Raw genomic sequence first — 16,729 nt, 5'->3', positions numbered from 1 at the left:
CTCAGTCAATCATTCAATCGTCTCGTCTTGTTCAGTATCGGAATTTTCCAGCGGTCACTATACCCCACTGTATCTACTTATTTAGTATCTGGGGGCCAGCCAGAAGCTCGGCGAACAAATTGACGGACGGACGGACGGACGCGCGCGCGCGCGGGCCTTGGCGTCGATGCGGCAGGTCAAGTCTCGACCGTGTTGGGGTTGCGATTGCGCATTGGGGTGTTTGTCCGCCTGTTTGATTCATGTACCTGGGCAGTGGTAGTTGGTCCAAGAACTTCTGAGATGGTCTTTCGGTTCGGCTGGCTGGGTGCTGCGTTTGACGGGAGTAAGGAAGGGAGAGGGACGGTGCTTGCTGTGTTTGATAGATAGGTCTACCTTATGTGTGGGTGGATGGAGCTGCCACTTGCGCGTCTTTCCCTCGGTATTGAGGGGGATCTGTGAGACGAGTCTTTTTTCAATTTTTTTTTTTAATCCATTACAGGTGAATGACGGGTATGCTTTGCTGTTTGTCTTCAGCGTGAGTGCCTTTCGAATGCTGCCAACGAGTTTTGAATCGTTCCCACGGCCACAAGAGCATATGCTCCAGAGCACAAGAGTTATGTGTAGATTTGTTCTCGCATTCATAACAATTGCTCCAGACCCACAACAGAGCCATCAACCTCTATTCATCGTGTTCCCGGCACCCTTAGGATTATCCTCAGTAAACTCATCCCAAGCCCGCGCCTTCATCGTCTCCTCATCCGCCTTGTCGAGATCATCCTCATCCGGCTCGGGACGAATGCCCGATTGCTCGCCGCCGCCCTCGATGATGCCACCGCGCCGGCGCTCCTCGTCGAGATACTCGTCAATCGTCATGGTGGGCAGGCTGTGGTCGGGCCGGAAGACGCCCGCCTGCACCTGCTGCCGGTTGTCCAGCAGAGTGAAAGGTCTCATGGGCTTCCCGTCGGAGCTCAGCAGCGGGCCATTCCTGGCTGTCAGCGACGAGAGAGGTGGGTCCAGCCGTTCTGAGTAATTGGCGCTCCCGCGCAGCCGCTGTCGGGCGTCTTGCTCTGCTGCGATGGCGTCGATTGAGGCGCCGGATGGCTGTTCAGGAGGTGCCATCGCGAGGATTTGCATTTCCTGCGCGATTGACTCGAGGGCTGAGAAGGCTGTGTGAACGTTGAAAGCGATGTTGGTGAGATGCAAATTCCGCAGCGCAGCTTCATCACTTTGAAGCGCACTTGGATTTTCCCGTAGGTGCTATTTGCCATAAGTTACCACACGTGCTACAAGAAAAGATGAAAGAGCACCAAGACTCCGTCCAGGTTCAGATGTACATACCTCGAGTTTGGTCTTCATCTCCTTCTCCGCGCGAAACCGCGCTATCTTGGTTTCGCGTCGCGCGGCAGCATCAGTCGTTGATGCTGTCGAGAAAGAATCCGGCGCCTCGGTGTACCTTTCAAAAAGCTTGGCATCCGGCTTTGACAGCAAGTCGTAGGAGTCGAGGAGCTTGAGGAATTTGCCATAGTAGTGACGGGCTTTTTGCAGATTCGACTTGCGAAATTGTGGGTTGGTTCCTCTTATCTTTTGCACAAGCTCGGCGATGTAAAAGTCGATGAGAAAGTACCTGTATAGGTTGTCAGAACATGACGTCAAGCGGCTTGACGAGGTTGGCAAGAGGGGACCTACTGCAAGTCTCCCGAGGACACATCTTCCAGGGACTCATTAGGACTGAAGAGCGACACTTGGTCGGCGACTTTGGAGCACTTGTTGTACGTGGCGATGGCTGAAGAGAGGTTGTCCTGGTACTCATCGCCGCTGTATTCGTGGGACGACTCGAGGGCCTTGCGCTTAGTCTCTGCATCTTCGAACAAAGCGCGCAGGCTTTTTGGCTCTTGATCTGTGGTTGTAGTCATGATTTTGAATGATATCTGATGGTTGCAATTGGTGGTGACGGGGGCAAAGGGCAGAGAAAGGAAGAGAACATCTCATGTAGAAACTACCTGTCACGTGTCGTGGTGATGGGAAGGCGTTGAGGTGGTTGCGCACGGACCACGAGGCTAGCCACGGCACGTCAACGCGCCACTGGGACAAAGTATTCATCAAGGGTGAGGTCAACACCTCAAGCGACGCGTGTATGAAGGCTTTCGGCAGCAAAATGGCACATGGATTGCGCTGAATCAATCACAAGCCCTCCAGCTGTGCCTCTGGCACCTGGTAGTGTTACAGACTGGCCCGTGCGTCAATGACTGCAAACAAAAGGCAAGCATGAGTACAGTCTCTACTTACCCTCCTGCAGCTTGCCTCTTCTCTCTCCTTCACAGCTTGAAACACCAATTCTACGCTCCTGGCTTGATCAGCAATTCGCCGGGCTGTGAGGCGACAGAGAGACCATTAGCTTCCAGGCAGGCTACGTTGCCCTCTGCACGACAGAGCCTATGATCTGAGAAGCCATCTTGAATTGAACATGGAGCAAGCGCGTCATGAGGATCCGACAGAAGAAGCCGTTGGCTCCAATGGAAGCTCGGTCAATGTCGACAATGCCGAAACTCCCAACCCTGCTGATCCCACCTCAATCATGAACGATGCAAATGCCACTGCCGCCCAGAATGAAGCAAACGACTTTGACTCAGACAGCGAGGATGACCTTCCCATATCCACACAAGCAAAAGACTCGGTGGAAAAGCGCAAGGCCCAGAATGCTGCTTTCAGCTCGTGGGTCACACGAAAGGCAGAACTAGTCACTCAGAACGAGGTCAAGGAAGCTTTGCAATCGACCAATGATGAGGCTCTCTCTGTTCGCAACATGCTTGCCAAACAAGAAACCAGTGTCATTTCAAGTCCCAGAGAGTACCAGATGGAGTTATTTGAGAGGGCCAAGGAAGACAATGTCATTGCTGTCCTCGACACCGGCTCAGGCAAGACCTTGATAGCTGTCCTTCTCTTGAAGCACGTGCTGGAGAAAGAAGTTGAAGATCGTGCGGCTGGAAAGCCTCCAAGAATTTCCTTCTTTTTGGCAAGTCTCCCACCCAGAGTTGGGTTCGCTGCTAACCCGTCCCAAGGTTGACTCGGTCACGCTGGTATTTCAGCAATTTGCCGTCCTCGAGACCAATCTGGACTACAAGGTGGATCGCTTCTGTGGGGCGATGCATTGTGAGTTGTGGTCTAAGCAGACATGGGAGAAGCACTTTGCAGAAAACATGGTCATTGTCTGCACGGCTGCTGTCCTCAACCAGTGCCTGATGCACTCTTTCATCAAGATTGATCAAATCAACCTGTTGATTTTCGACGAGGCTCATCACGCCAAAAAGGGCCATGACTATGCCAAGTGAGTCAGGTCACAATCGCAAGTCGATGAAAGCTAACATCCCATCCATAGGATCATCAAGGACCACTACATTTCCATGGAAGAAAAGTCTCGTCGCCCAAAGATATTCGGCATGACGGCTTCCCCTGTTGACGCCAAGGTCGAAGATGTTGGACAGGCTGCCATGTTGGTTTCACACATTCCATGCTCCTGAACAGAAGCTGACTATTTGCAGGGAACTTGAGCAGTTGTTGCATGCCAAGATTGCTACGACCGCTAACCTCGACCTCCTTCGCAAGACAGTCAGTAGACCCGAAGAGTTCGTTGTGAGATATGCACCTCTGCGCAAGCCATTTGAAACACCTTTGCACGAAAAGCTCAGGGAGAAGCTGGGCGACATTGAGGGCTTTCGCCCACTTCTTGAATCTGCCAGCAGAGCCAGCTCTGAACTTGGAGCTTGGTGTGCAGACCTCTATTGGTCTTTTGCTCTTGCAGACGAAGAGGCTCGAAAGCTAGAAAGCAAACGCGAGCAGGCGTTTCACAAAGATAAGAAGAGGAAGACGGTCACTGGGCTCGACGCAGAAATCGCGAGATTGAGGGAAGCTGCTGAGATTGTCCATCACCACAAATTTGAGCGGCCGATAGCTGAATTGAGCCATCTCAGCTCTAAGGTCATCTCGCTTTACAGTTGGCTGATGCGCCAGTTCGAGCGGCCTACAGAATCAAGGGCGATCGTTTTTGTGCAACGTCGACAGACTGCTCGCCTCCTCCACGAACTCTTCAGTCGCATTGGCGGACCCTACTTGCGTTCTGGAATTATAACTGGCAACACATCCAGGACGGCCGATTTGAACATTTCATTCCGCAAGCAGGTCATGACTATGATTGACTTTCGGAAGGGCAAGGTGAATTGTCTCTTTGCGACATCGGTGGCTGAGGAGGGTCTCGACATCCCAGACTGCAACCTTGCGGTTCGATTTGACCTTTACTTCACCATGATCCAATATGTCCAGTCGAGAGGACGCGCACGACACAAAAATTCCAAATACGTCCACATGATTGAAGACAAGAACCAGAAGCATGAACAGACTGTGCTCCTCGCCAGAAAGGCTGAGCGAATGATGCGTCAGTTCTGCGAGTCGATGCCCGAGGACCGGATTCTACACGGGAACGACGCCGACCTTCAGGACATATTGCTCACTGGAAAGGGGTTCCGCACTTACACAGACCCAAAGAGCAAGGCAAAATTGACTTATAACGAGAGTTTGGTCGTTCTCGCTCATTTCTGTAGCGTCCTTCCACGACAGAGTGACGTCCCATCTGATCCGCTTTACGTCATGTCTTCACAGGGCGGCAAATTCATATGTGAGGTAATCCTTCCAAGCCAGTCGCCAATTACCTCTGTCATAGGACGACCAGCAAGCAAGAAGGCGATTGCCAAGCGGTCTGCTGCTTTCGAAGCCTGTCTCCAGCTCCGGCAGCAGGAATTTCTCGACGAGCATCTTCTTCCGATTTACACCAAGCAGCTTCCTGCTCTGCGAAATGCTAAGCTTGCGCTCAACTGTAAGAAGACGAATTCGTATGAGATGATGACGAAACCTGCTTTTTGGGCCGAACTTCGCGGAACAGAGCCCGAGGAGCTGTATGCAACAATTATTGAACTCCCGGAAGGCCTGGATCGCCCTCATCAACCACTTGCCATTCTCACCAGGAAGCCTCTGCCCCAAATTCCCAGCTTTCCCCTCTTCCTCAACTCTGGCAAAAAGAGCCGAGTTGAGTTGCAGCCGCGAAGCGTTAAATTCAAATGCAGTCATGAGCAGCTAGTGAAGCTTGCGAGCTACACTTTTCGCATCTTCTACGACATTTACAACAAGCGCTTTGAAGAGGAAATCGCAAATCTGTCGTACTGGCTAGCCCCGGTGACAAATGACTATTTTAATCAAGGGTACTTTGAGAATCTGGACGAGTTGCTTGACTGGTCAGCTCTAAAAGCTGTTTACGAAACAAACGAGCACAAAGGCTACAGGTTCAAGCGCGGAGAACGCCCGGATGACCTTTTGCTGAACAAATACCTCGTCGACCAGTTTGACGGAGGCAGGCGTTTCTATTCTGAGAAGATCAACCCGGACCTTAAACCCACTGACCCTGTTCCCGAGGACGCAATCAGGGCAAAGAAACCTGAGCAGAGAACCGATATCCTCAACTACTCGATCAGCCTGTACAAGATGTCCAGACAAAAGCAAGACTCCATTTGGGACCGTGGACAGCCAGTGATTGAGGCCCGGCAAGTCTTGCACAGACGAAACATGTTGGCTGAAGCGGGGACCAAAGAGTTGGACCTGCGCACCAAGGTCTACCTCTGTCCTGAACCTCTCAGAATCTCTGCCCTCACTCCCGAGGCGGTGACGACGGCGTACGTATTTCCGGCCATCATCCATCGTCTCGATGAGTACCTGATTGCGCTGGAGGCTTGTCAAATGTTGGGAATCAACGTTCATCCGGCACTGGCTCTGGAGGCGATCACCAAAGATTCGGACAATACGGAGGACCACAATGGCGAAGTACTCAATTTTCGACGTGGCATGGGAAACAACTACGAGCGTCTCGAGTTCATGGGCGACTGTTTCTTGAAGATGGCTGCTTCTATTGCTCTATTCGGGCAGTGCCCAGATGACAACGAATTTTTCTGTCATTGCAACAGAATGGACATGGTCTGCAACCAGACGCTCTTCACCACGGCCAAGAAGATCGAATTACCTAAGTACGTCCGCAGTATGGCATTTAATCGCCGTACCTGGTATCCAGACGGCCTCAAGCTGCTCGAAGGCAAAGGCCACAAAGCAGCTGGAGAAATCCAAATGAGACATGCCTTGGGCGATAAGTCAGTGGCCGACGTCTGCGAAGCGCTCATCGGCGCTGCTTATGTTACCCACAATCAGCTGGATGTGTGGGAGCCTTCTCTTTGGAATGATGCCGTCAAAGCAGTCACGAAGCTCGTTTGCAAGCCGCTGCACACCATGGAGACCTGGTCTGGCTACATGGACGTCTACCAACGTCCTGCCTATCTTGATGGCGCAGTTCCTGCTTCTGAGCTCGAATTGGCCCGCAAAGTGGCTCTTGAACATCCCTACCAGTTTCATAACACGAAACTGCTTCGCTCGGCCTTTTGCCATCCATCGTATCCTATGTCCTGGGCCAAAGTGCCGTCGTACCAACGCCTCGAGTTCCTTGGTGACTCGCTGCTCGACATGGCATGCGTCAACTACCTCTTCTACCGCTTCCCGGACAAGGATCCGCAGTGGCTGACCGAGCATAAAATGGCAATGGTAGGAAACAAGTTCCTGGGTGCGCTGTGCGTCAAAATCGGCTTCCACAGGCACCTCATGAACAACCACTCGCAAATAGAGCACCAAATCCGCGACTACGCCATTGAAATCACCGAAGCCGAAGCCCAGTCACAGGGAGCGCGCGACTACTGGGTGGCCGTCAAGGAGTCGCCCAAGTGCCTGCCGGACATTGTCGAGGCTTACATCGGCGCCATGTTTGTCGACTCGGGCTACGACTACGGCCAGGTGGTGCGCTTCTTCGACACCCACGTGCGCTGGTTCTTCGAGGACATGGCCATCTACGACCTCTTTGCCAAAAACCATCCCACAACGCGGCTGAATGCCCGCCTGACCGAGGAGCTCGGCTGCGCTGACCACCGTCTCCATGCCGACGAGATTCCCAGCGTCGTCCCCGGCGCTCCGGTCAAGTGCATCGCGGGCCTCATGGTGCACGGCAAGGTTATTGCGGATGGCATTGCGAGTTCTGCCAAGAATGCAAAGGTCAAGGCTAGCCAGGCTGCGTTGGAGTTGCTGAGCGGCTTGACGCCGCACGAGTTCAGGCAGCGGTACGGCTGTCAGTGTCGTGTTGAGGTGTCGGCGGAGGGAAAGGATGAGGTCGTCAATGCACCAGATGGCAGTGGTAGAGCTGCGGCCACAGCACAGCCGGACCAGGAGATGACGGAGGGAGATGCTTCGCCAGCAGCGACTGCAGAGGCGACGGCGGCGCAGCCAGACGATAGCCTCATCTGAGACACCGCAACACTACTACTATCCTGACGGACATGGGAATGAACGACGAGCTCGGGATTCCCCTTCTTCACCTCTTCCTTCTCCCCTTTCCCAAGGCCTCGAATCTTGATCCGCAAATCACAAGCAGGCCAATCACCCAGCTAGAACAAGACGCTGGACCATTGCATTTCCAGAGCTTTCCTTCTCGATTTTCCTTCTACTACTTCAAAGCCTCGGATCATGATTCAAAAACCACGAGCAGGCCCATTCGTCAGGAAGAGCGGGGCAGGACAGAGCATGGCAAGGCAGAGAAGGCGATGATGTGCAGACTCAAACAAACGTCTCCATCTCTGCAAAAAGGTCATGGATAGGCGCACCTGGTTGTTTTCCTTTCTGAATTTTTTTTTATTTTTTTACCTCACGTTTTCTCTACACCCCCCCCCCCCCCCCCCCCCCCCCCCCCCCCCCCCCCCCCCCCCCCCCCCCCCCCCCTTTTTTTTTTTTCTCCCCCTTTCCTCAGTTGCTCATTTACTCTTTGCTCCACGACTGATTGACAAAAGGGCCGGGAGGCGTGATGGGTACAGCGAAGGCTGTGTCTAAGCTGTAGGTGGGATTCTGCCTGCTCCCCATCTCTCTCTCTCTCTCTCTCTCTCTCTCTCTAGATGAGAATAAATGGAAAACGAGTAAATCTACTCATCCACCCACCCACCCTTGTGCGTATTTGAAGCCAGTGATGGACCAAAACCATTTCCCTCTGGTCATCTGTTCCTTCGTGCATCCATGTCGGGTAGGTGGCCGTGGTGCGATGACAGTGCCGGCCAGCAGCGAAGGCTTACTAGTCCGCGTGAGTAAGAGATATAAGCCATGATGTTGAAAGCGCTGTCACGACGACGATGTAGCTTAGCAGCAATGCACACAGCGAGACGGCCCAGTAAAAAAAGTCATAGATGTAATCAATGACATTGAAATTCAACACAGTAAAACTACACCTACACCACAACCCAACCAATAAGACACCAGCAAAAGAACAAAGCCAGCGGCAGCCAGCAGAAATTCCACAACTTGGCTATTCCCGCGCCCCCACGCACACGCAAATCATACTCCCCTTACCATCCATCCATGCCCATCCGTCCATCCATTCATCCCTTGATCTTCTTTCCCTTGCATACAAGCATGTGCGCCAGCCACCCGTTCGTTCCTCCAGCAGTGTGTGTCATCATTCGCCTAGAACCGGACAACCAAAAAAATACAGACAGCAATACAACAACGACATTGACGGCAACACCATGGACCATGCGAACCGGGTTTCGAGAGAAAAACGATGATGCAGCTTAAAGAAAATCAAGAACTCCTTTTCGCGCCTGAGGCCGGGTAGTCGGCAAACAGGCAGACGTTGCTCCCGAGCGTGAGAAGGAGTATAGCTCGAACTACCCCAATTTTGTGATTTTTGTTGGTCATTTGACGAAAAGCTTTCCACCCACGTCGAATTCTCGTTTTTGTGAAGGTCAAGCGCCGAGCAGGATGGAAGAAATTTTGATTGTTGAGAGGTCGTCACAAAACAATACGGACAGAGAAGAGCCGTAGCCAATGGGTGGTTGCGACTGCCGCCAAGACGGAAGTCACGTTGCTCACCTGATATAGTACAATCCGCTACTGTCGAGGGTAGCTCCTTCGTAATAATTCCGACTGCGCCATGCGAAGAAGCACAGGACGAGGAAGACGATGACAGCCACGATGCGGATGCCAGTGTTGACGAGCAGGATTGCGGGCCAAGGAGCTCTTTGGGGACCAGAAAGACATGAATCAGTTATTCGCCAGGCCGGTTCTTCGTAAATGGTGATTGGATAGGTTTTGAGAGAGATGGATTTCTCTTCATCTGTGTGGAGGAAATTGTGATGTCTATTGCTGCTTCTCATACCCCTCTGGCTTCTGCATGTTGTTGGTCTCGAAGAAGCGTGCCGTGCCTGTTTCACGAGCGGGATTAGCTCATCAGCCCTTGCGAGCGACGATCGAGGGATTCTTACAGGAATATCCGTTCCAGTCAAAGTTGTCCTTGGGATTGCAGTGGCACTTGTTATCAGTGCGCACCTTTTCGCTCGTGGGACAGTGAGTAAAGGGCACGTGGTAGTATGCAATGTCGTCGAAGAAGTGAATCTCGTTCTTCTGGAGCATGAGACCGGCGGCGATTGAGTGAACAGGAGCGTCACCCCAGCGCTCGTAGAAGAAACCACCATCCTTGTCGAGGTGGTCGAAGAAGTCAAGGTAAGCCTGGCTACGAAGCCAGTTGAGGTTGCCGATTTCGAAGTTTGACCACTACGAGTCACGTTAGCAACCTTTTTGGATTTTGGGCGTTGCTTGCAACGATCATGGAAAACATACAAAGTGGCAGTGGTTGTAGGTCTTGCCATCGTCGTCACTGAGGAAAGACATGGAGTTTTCTTTGGCAACGTGCTGAGGATACTTTTGCATAAAAGTCTTGACGCTGTCCCACAGAGTGGGAATGGTCTCGACGTATTCGTACAAGCTGAGAACAAAGCTGTACTTCTTCTTGTGCTCGGCCATGAACTTGAACGTGTCGTACTCAATGTCGCAGAAGAGCTCGATGCTGGGCTCGACGCGCCAGTACCACTCGTACTCAAGCATCAACGGGTGGCGGAAGAAGAATCCAGACTCGTAGCGACACATGTGACGGTAGCTAATGGAGTCGCCGTAGATGATTTGCTTCTGCTTCATTTCGTCGCGGACCTTGGCGGCCTTGTTCGTATCGATCCAAGAGGGGAACGACCAATGGTCAGGAGAGATTTTGCCGTACTTGGTCTTTCCCGAAACCAACGAAGTGGTGACTTTGATGAAAGTGTCGTCAAAGTCATTGTCGTTGAGGAAGACCCAATCGTAGTTGAACTTGCGATTGAAGCGGTCCTCGACCTGGCGGATGGAGCGAGCAATCTCCCAGACATCCGAGTTGCGCGCCAATGTGACAAAGGTGGCGTTCATGCGCTCGCCCGGAGCCGTCTCGCCCAGGCGGTGGCCAGAGGTATTGGGAGTCGTATCCTTGTCGCTCGAGACCTTTGGCTGGCTCGAGACGTCCTTGACGCCGGAGTCGGAGCTCGTCGGCGCAGAGCTACCCTTCCATTTGGAACCCTGTTCTTTGATGATTTCGCTGGCGGTCTGCAGGCGGGAGCTGGGGACGGGCGAGGAGGAGAAGAAGAAGACAAGTAGAAGGCACTGTGTTTGGGGAGTCAGCGCAGGCGCGAGTACGGGCATCGGGGAATGCATACAATGAAGGCGAATATGATGTAGCGCAAGTAGCGCTGAGTGCCAGCCATGGCGTCTGGTTTTCCGGTAGAGAGTGAGAGGGTCAACGCGGGTCCCGCGACGGGGTCGCCAGGAGAAAAGAGCGGATGGAGAGCAAGAGTGGAGTGGGTGGCTTGTTTAGGGGGGGGGGGGGGGGGGGGGGGTTGGAAGTTGTTTCGGCGGCGGAGGGACGGCGATGGTTTGCCGAACAACAGAGCGGTGCAATACGAGATGGGATGGTCCGCGCAGGAGGAAGAAAGAGAGAGAGAGAGAGAGAGAGAGAGAGAGAGAGGGTGAGGGCGAGAGCGAGAGAAAAGTGACTGACTGGGCTGGGGCGAACCAAGGGCGCACGCAGTCTGGTTGGATTGGATTGGATTGGATTGGATTCCAGTTCCTCGCGGCCACTAGAACTGCTGCGGCTTCCACAATCCACAATGAAGGGCGACGACAGCAAGGGCAAGGGCAAGGGCAAGGGAAGGGCAAGGGAAGGGAAGGGCCTGTGCTTGGCCACTAGCTCCCTCCAGTCTACTGCAACGCTCACTCTCTCCAGTCTCCAGTCTCCAGTCTCCCTCACCACCCGCCCCGCTTACATACCTACCTACCTTCTATACCATCCGTCATCGCTCATTGTTTTCTCAATCACCTCAGCCCCGTCTTACTGTTCGCTCGCTCTCGGTGCTTACGGTCGCCCGGCCGCACCCTGCGCGCCACCGACCTCACCCATCAGCGACTACGTACATGTAGAAAGACGCGACGCTCGAACCTGCCCATCATCCCACATCATCACTTGCCCCGCCATCATGTCCTTCTTCGGCTTCGACACCACTCTGCCAAGGGACCGTCCTGCCCATCACGCCTCTGCCCCAGGTTTCGGCCAGACACCCGACCCATGGGCTGGCCTGTCCAGAGGTGCATCCGCCAATGCCGACGATGCGTAAGTCTCACTCATTGCCATCACCTGTTTGCTGCCCAACCTAACCACCCTCTCTGCGCAGAATCGATTTTGAAGATACCTACGACGGCCTCGGCGACCGCCTTGACGAGACTGACGATGCCTTCAACGACGAGACGTTTGGCGGTGAACAAAACAATGTTGGCAAGGATTTCGACTTCTCTGGCCAGACGGCCATGGTTGCCGACACCATGCAAGAGGAGCAAATGCTCTACACGGTCCGCCAGCCCCCCCGGAAAGAGGAGAAGAAGCCCGCCAAGACTGGCTATGAGAATTATCAGCAGCCTGGCTACATGGGAAACTTGGAGGCCAGCGCAGACATTTGGGGCTCAATTCCGAAGAGGTCCACTCCCCAGCAAGAGCCGCACAAGCAGCCCAGTCCCGCCCCCGTTGCTGCACCTCAAAGAAAGTTCATGAGTCTGGAGGAAGTCGAGGCGGCCATGCTCGCCCAGAACAAGCCAAAGGCCCAGCATGCGAGCCCAGCACCTGCGGTTCAGCAGCCCACTCCCCCGCAGCCTCCCATCCAAATGCCCGCCGTTCCTCCCCAGCAGTTCCCGCCTGGATACCCGCAGCACCCCGGATTTGGAGTTCCGCCGCAGGTCCTCCAACGGCCCCAGCAATTCGTTCAACAGCGCCCGCCGTCGATTCCGCAACAGCAAATGCCATTCGAGCTTCCAGGCCAGGGTATTGCGCAGCCTCAGGCCATGCAGCACCAAATGCCGGAGCATGCATCTCGAGCCACTCCTCCGCAGCAACAGCAGATGCATCAAGCTCCTTCTCATGCCCAAATCCACCAGCCTGTGCCTCAGCAGGCGCGTCAGATCTTGCAAAACCCGAATCGTCTCTCTGGCCACGGTCAGCCGCTTGCCCAGCCATTCAACCGCATGCCTCCCACTGGACCAGCGCACAACCGTGGTCCTTCATACCAAGGGCCTGTCATTACGCACCCTGAACAGTTGCTGCGTCTGTCCGAGGCCGAGCGTGCTGCTTTTCTCGAGGAGGATGCCAAACGTGCAAAGAGGATACACAAGATTCACATGCTGTCCAAGGACAATGGTTTGATGACGCCTCAAGACAAGAATTTCATCACCCGCATACAGCTCCAGCAGCTCGTGGCTGCAACTGGCAACATCGACGATCAAGGTCCCGAGGCTGCGCTTGCCGAGGACTTTTACTATCAGGTATACTCGCAGATTCGCGGTGCTCCCAGACAAAACCCTCACCAGCCTGCAAATCAGTTTGCTCAGACCTACCTCTTCCAGACGGGTAGCCGCTATGGCTTGGGCCGCCGCCATCACCGCGGAGGCGACAACCACGTTCAACGCATGGAGCAGCAGGTGCAACGCGCCGTCGAGGCTGCCAAGGCCAAGCCGAAGAATAAGCAGCTCGTAATCGAAGGCAGCCTTGGTAAGATTTCTTTTAGCAATGCCAAGACCCCAAAGCCTCTTCTCAACATCAAGAAACCGGAGAACAGCGATGCTCGGCCTAATGGTCCTGGTCGTCGTCCAAGCAGAGTTGCAAATGCTGCGGCCGACAGGAAGACTGCGCTGCGAGACATTGAGTCCGTCTACGGCATTTTGATGAAGATGGAAGACCATGAGCGTAACATGCCCCCACCTTTGGGTGATGAGAGCGACCCAGAGGAGATTCAGCTGCACATGGAGTGGCGCCAGAGGATTCAAGACTTGAACCAGAAGCTGTGGCTGAGCTTGAAGGTCATGGAACCCATCATGCCCAACTCCAACGTGCCTCATCCTTTCATTGCGATTCTGTCCACTCCCAAGGGCAAAAAGGCCATTCCTCGCATCTTCCGCCACATTGACGAGCAGCAGCGCGTCACAATTCTCACCATGATTGTCGTCCACCTTGATACGCTTGACGTCGTTCAGCACGGAATCCCGATGGACCCCTCAGTGCCCCTCCCTCGTCCCGTCAAGGAGGAGATTGAGCTCTTTGCACACGCAGTCATGCCGCCTCTATTTGCATACGTCAACGAAGCTCCTCTCAACATTGTTATTGGTCTACTCGGTCTCGTTCTCGAGCGCACCAATATTCCCATTCTGGTTCGGACCAAGATTGGTCTTTCCATTCTGACCATGTTCGTGTCGCGCGCCGAGCTGGTTAAGCAATCGACTCCCCCTTCAGCAAACACCACACAAGATCTGCAGCAGATCGAAAAACTCTACAATCGCCTCTTTGACACGATTGAGCCGATCTTGCCGTACATCTTCCCTGGTAGCGTTAAGGACGACGAGGACGTGTACGTGTGGCAATTCCTTGCAGCCATGGGAGTGGGCGCCAGCGCAGAGCAGCAGCAACGCCTGGTGCTCGGCGTTAAGGACCGCGTCATGGAGACTGTTAATGTCTGCAAGGCGCTGCCGCAGGAGCTTTCGGCGGCCCGGTTGGGCCACGTCAACCTGTTTATGCGCGCCATTGGCTTGGATGTTGAGTTGCTTGGGTGAGCAGCGATACGGTTTGGAGACGTTTCATTGCTCTCTTTTTGACCAAGCCGCGAGTCGGACTTGAATCCTTTGCCAATGCGGCGGCACAACGTTTACGACTGAACCGAGTACAAAACAGGCGGGCGGTTGATGTGGACTTTTACATGGACGACGATTGACGGGCATGCTTGCCCTCTCTTTTCTCTTCATTTTGAAGCAGAGCAAAATACGGGACGGCGAATGAAAAATGTACAATAGGCTACTGCTCTTTGCGGATATATGGGCCAGGCAGAGCAGACGGGTGAAAGAGCAGATAACAAACATGACAGAGACAGAGAGCTGATGGCTGAATTGCGATTAGCGCTTCCATTGTGACGAGAAACGACTGGTGGAAATCATCGACATTATCGACAAAAGATGCCGTTTTTTAGGGGGTCAGCTCGTTTGCGTGCGTTGGGATTGAGAAAAGGACAAGGAAAGGACTTTGAGGACGCGGAGAGATGGTAGACGGATAGGACAGATGGATGAATGCTGCTGCTTTGAGATTATCCCTTCTTCTTGGCTAGCTGGGTACCTACCTACCTGCCTGGCCTGGCCTGTCCTGTCCTGTCCTGTCCTGTCCTGTTTTCGTGCCGCGCGTCTAAACCAATCAATTCTAGCGCTTCTCCTCCTCCTTCTCCTTCTCTCCACCTGCCTGCCTGTCTGCCTGCCTCCTTCGTCTCGGTGAAGTAAAACCCGGACGGACGATCATGTCAATACTCGACGACTACCTACCTACCCATCGGCATTTGGAGGCAAGGAGGCGGGTGGGTGGGAGAGGCAGTGAGGGGTGGGGCGAGGTGTTTTTTCTCAGTCGAATGCGCAATCGCTGCGCGTGCCAGACGGACGGATAGACAGACGGACGGATAGACAGACGGACGGATGGAAAGACAGAGATCGAGTGACGCTGATCGATGAGACCAGACCGGCCGCACGCGAAGCGATGTGGCGCGAGGGGACGGACCGACAGACAGATTTTGAGGCGCGTGTGGGATTTGGTGATGAGAGAAGGTATGCGGGCAATAGATATGTTGGATGTGTGTATATGTAGGGGACGAACGACAAGAAAAGGGACAGACAGACAGGGAAAGTGGATAGACGCGATCAACGTCAAATTCTTTACTTGTCATTTAGCAAACAAAGTGGTGAGAGACAGAGTCCTGCAGTTTCACGAAGCATGTGGAAAAAGGTGGGGCCATTTTGCTCTTATCATGACTTTCAAAACGATCGCGACTGATATGTCTTGTCTAATTACATGTTGACTGACAAAACCCATGGCGGAATAGAGAATACCAATTGCTGGTGAATGGGGAAAACGGACCCTCTGGCTCGACAGCAGCTCTCTCCTTTTTGTGTCGGACACCTCGACAAAACGCCGTAAACGCCTGGCCAGCCAATGCATTGCGGAAAGGGGGAAAACATAGGACCAAGTTCTGGCTTTACTCCCCAAATCTTGCCAACGGAAGTGCTGGCTCCCAACTGGTCGCGATTCCAGCTTTGGCCGGCTCGTTCCTATCGTTGTTCTCTCTGTGGTCCCAACGAACGCGAAAAACGTCTTTTTTATACATTGTACTTTCTGATCCTGGGATTGACTCGAGTCGAAGCTAAAGGGAGATCTTACCCGACTCAATCATCTGCTGCAGACGGGCAACCTCGTCCAGAGTCTTTGCGTTCTTGAGCAGCTCCTTGATCTTTTCGCGCTCTTCGCCCGTCAGCTTGGTGAGGCCGACGTTGCTGGACTTGTCGGTGCCGTTGCTCGTGTCGATGGTCGTGGAGCGCTTGGACATGATCTGGACGGAAGCTGGGTCAGCGCGAAAAGGGTCGGAAGGGAGAGAATAGAGGCGCACCTTCATTGCCAGCTCGGTAGGCTCCTCTTCCGTGCCAAACGTCTCCACGGCTTCTTGGCGCTCAGACTGCGTCACGCGCTGGCAATCGAGGTAGTGAAGGTTCTTGCAGCGCCAAATCATCCAGAGGCGGTAGTGCTGAACGAGATTTAGCTGACACCCAGCGAGAGAATGCTTCGTAGCCGCCTACCTCGTTACTTGTGACCGGATTTCCCATCAAGTGAGCCGACGTCAGCTTCTGCAGCTTGCCCAACGGGTCAAGGTCGGCCAGCTCCTTAACCTTATTATCAGTGGCCATCAAGTTCATCAAGCTTGGCAGCTGTTCGGCGATGGTCGGTTGGATCTGCTGAAGGCGGTTTTTGCCTATGAGGAGCGTACACACGCGAGGAAGCTTGGGAAAGTTGCCGAGGACGGTGATGCGGTTATCCACAAAGTCGATGCATTCGACATCCTAAAATTTGTGACTTGTCAGCTTCGAGATTCCTCAAACTAAATGCACTCGGGGCCGGCGCAGAGGAAAGCGGCGCATCACTTACTTTCGAAATGGTTCCCATGTTTTCAATGACGGTGATCTGATGGCCTATTCAAGGCAGAAATGATAGTATCAACACAGCTCTTTGCGACTCAAGTGTAGCATCTGTTCTTCTCAGTGTACGCACCTCTCAGCAACAATTCGCGCTCACCGAGCGGGTTGATGTAGGATAAGGCATTGCCGATGAGCTCGGCGGACAACCGCATGTTGAGTGAGAGATTGATTTGGGTCGGGTGGGGAGCGACTCGAGGGCGTTTGGGCGGAAATTGGTTGGATTGTCGCGTGCTGG

General features: G+C 53.7%; 6 protein-coding genes across 6 annotated transcripts; 3 read left to right on the top strand and 3 right to left on the bottom strand.

The window, feature by feature from the left end:
* Positions 1–443: 443 nt before the first annotated feature.
* Positions 444–2,186, bottom strand: IWZ02DRAFT_191041 (type 2A phosphatase-associated protein 42). The gene is made up of 3 exons (XM_066762436.1): positions 1,666–2,186; positions 1,318–1,603; positions 444–1,236 (listed from the first exon to the last, which is right to left on the bottom strand). Exons 1-3 carry the CDS (start codon positions 1,890–1,892, stop codon positions 652–654), a joined length of 1,098 nt encoding a protein of 365 aa, XP_066625556.1. The 5' UTR covers positions 1,893–2,186; the 3' UTR covers positions 444–651.
* On the top strand, positions 2,185–7,713 carry IWZ02DRAFT_515020 (dicer-like protein-like protein 1). Its single transcript, XM_066770631.1, has 4 exons — positions 2,185–3,010; positions 3,039–3,304; positions 3,356–3,469; positions 3,519–7,713. The coding sequence occupies exons 1-4, from the start codon at positions 2,444–2,446 to the stop codon at positions 7,357–7,359; spliced, it is 4,788 nt and encodes a 1,595-aa protein (XP_066625555.1). The 5' UTR covers positions 2,185–2,443; the 3' UTR covers positions 7,360–7,713.
* Positions 7,714–8,995: 1,282 nt separating this feature from the next.
* On the bottom strand, positions 8,996–10,778 carry IWZ02DRAFT_191012 (nucleotide-diphospho-sugar transferase). Its single transcript, XM_066762435.1, has 3 exons — positions 10,617–10,778; positions 9,718–10,563; positions 8,996–9,651 (listed from the first exon to the last, which is right to left on the bottom strand). The coding sequence occupies exons 1-3, from the start codon at positions 10,662–10,664 to the stop codon at positions 9,328–9,330; spliced, it is 1,218 nt and encodes a 405-aa protein (XP_066625554.1). The 5' UTR covers positions 10,665–10,778; the 3' UTR covers positions 8,996–9,327.
* Positions 10,779–11,432: 654 nt separating this feature from the next.
* IWZ02DRAFT_488487 (topoisomerase II-associated protein PAT1) lies at positions 11,433–14,046 on the top strand (the record flags this gene model as incomplete). The annotated part of the gene is made up of 2 exons (XM_066769469.1): positions 11,433–11,566; positions 11,628–14,046. The coding sequence occupies 2 exons, from the start codon at positions 11,433–11,435 to the stop codon at positions 14,044–14,046; spliced, it is 2,553 nt and encodes an 850-aa protein (XP_066625553.1).
* Positions 14,047–14,447: 401 nt separating this feature from the next.
* On the top strand, positions 14,448–14,813 carry IWZ02DRAFT_191010 (uncharacterized protein). Its single transcript, XM_066762434.1, has one exon. It carries the CDS (start codon positions 14,546–14,548, stop codon positions 14,750–14,752), a length of 207 nt encoding a protein of 68 aa, XP_066625552.1. The 5' UTR covers positions 14,448–14,545; the 3' UTR covers positions 14,753–14,813.
* Positions 14,814–15,668: 855 nt separating this feature from the next.
* IWZ02DRAFT_431054 (leucine-rich repeat-domain-containing protein) lies at positions 15,669–16,646 on the bottom strand (the record flags this gene model as incomplete). The annotated part of the gene is made up of 4 exons (XM_066766127.1): positions 15,669–16,046; positions 16,099–16,359; positions 16,445–16,488; positions 16,568–16,646. 4 exons carry the CDS (start codon positions 16,644–16,646, stop codon positions 15,669–15,671), a joined length of 762 nt encoding a protein of 253 aa, XP_066625551.1.
* Between the last annotated feature and the right edge of the window lie 83 nt (positions 16,647–16,729).

The sequence above is a fragment of the Phyllosticta citriasiana genome, assembly GCF_038021145.1.
Source record: "Phyllosticta citriasiana strain CBS 120426 chromosome Unknown IWZ02scaffold_3, whole genome shotgun sequence".
Lineage (NCBI taxonomy): Eukaryota > Fungi > Ascomycota > Dothideomycetes > Botryosphaeriales > Phyllostictaceae > Phyllosticta > Phyllosticta citriasiana.
This window is presented reverse-complemented; position numbering and strand designations above follow the sequence as displayed.

Excerpts from the sequence above, each read along its gene's own strand:
- IWZ02DRAFT_191041 (XM_066762436.1), bottom strand. The coding sequence starts at position 1,892 with ATGACTACAACCACAGATCAAGAGCCAAAAAGCCTGCGCGCTTTGTTC. Across the intron at positions 1,604-1,665 it reads GTGTCCTCGGGAGACTTGCA|GTACTTTCTCATCGACTTTT; the intron begins GTAGGTCCCCTC and ends CAACCTATACAG. Across the intron at positions 1,237-1,317 it reads AGATGAAGACCAAACTCGAG|CACCTACGGGAAAATCCAAG; the intron begins GTATGTACATCT and ends TATGGCAAATAG.
- IWZ02DRAFT_515020 (XM_066770631.1), top strand. The coding sequence starts at position 2,444 with ATGGAGCAAGCGCGTCATGAGGATCCGACAGAAGAAGCCGTTGGCTCC. Across the intron at positions 3,011-3,038 it reads TGGCAAGTCTCCCACCCAGA|GTTGACTCGGTCACGCTGGT; the intron begins GTTGGGTTCGCT and ends ACCCGTCCCAAG. Across the intron at positions 3,470-3,518 it reads GATGTTGGACAGGCTGCCAT|GGAACTTGAGCAGTTGTTGC; the intron begins GTTGGTTTCACA and ends GACTATTTGCAG.
- IWZ02DRAFT_191012 (XM_066762435.1), bottom strand. The coding sequence starts at position 10,664 with ATGGCTGGCACTCAGCGCTACTTGCGCTACATCATATTCGCCTTCATT. Across the intron at positions 10,564-10,616 it reads ACATCATATTCGCCTTCATT|TGCCTTCTACTTGTCTTCTT; the intron begins GTATGCATTCCC and ends CCCCAAACACAG. Across the intron at positions 9,652-9,717 it reads CCTACAACCACTGCCACTTT|TGGTCAAACTTCGAAATCGG; the intron begins GTATGTTTTCCA and ends CGTGACTCGTAG.
- IWZ02DRAFT_191010 (XM_066762434.1), top strand. The coding sequence starts at position 14,546 with ATGGATGAATGCTGCTGCTTTGAGATTATCCCTTCTTCTTGGCTAGCT.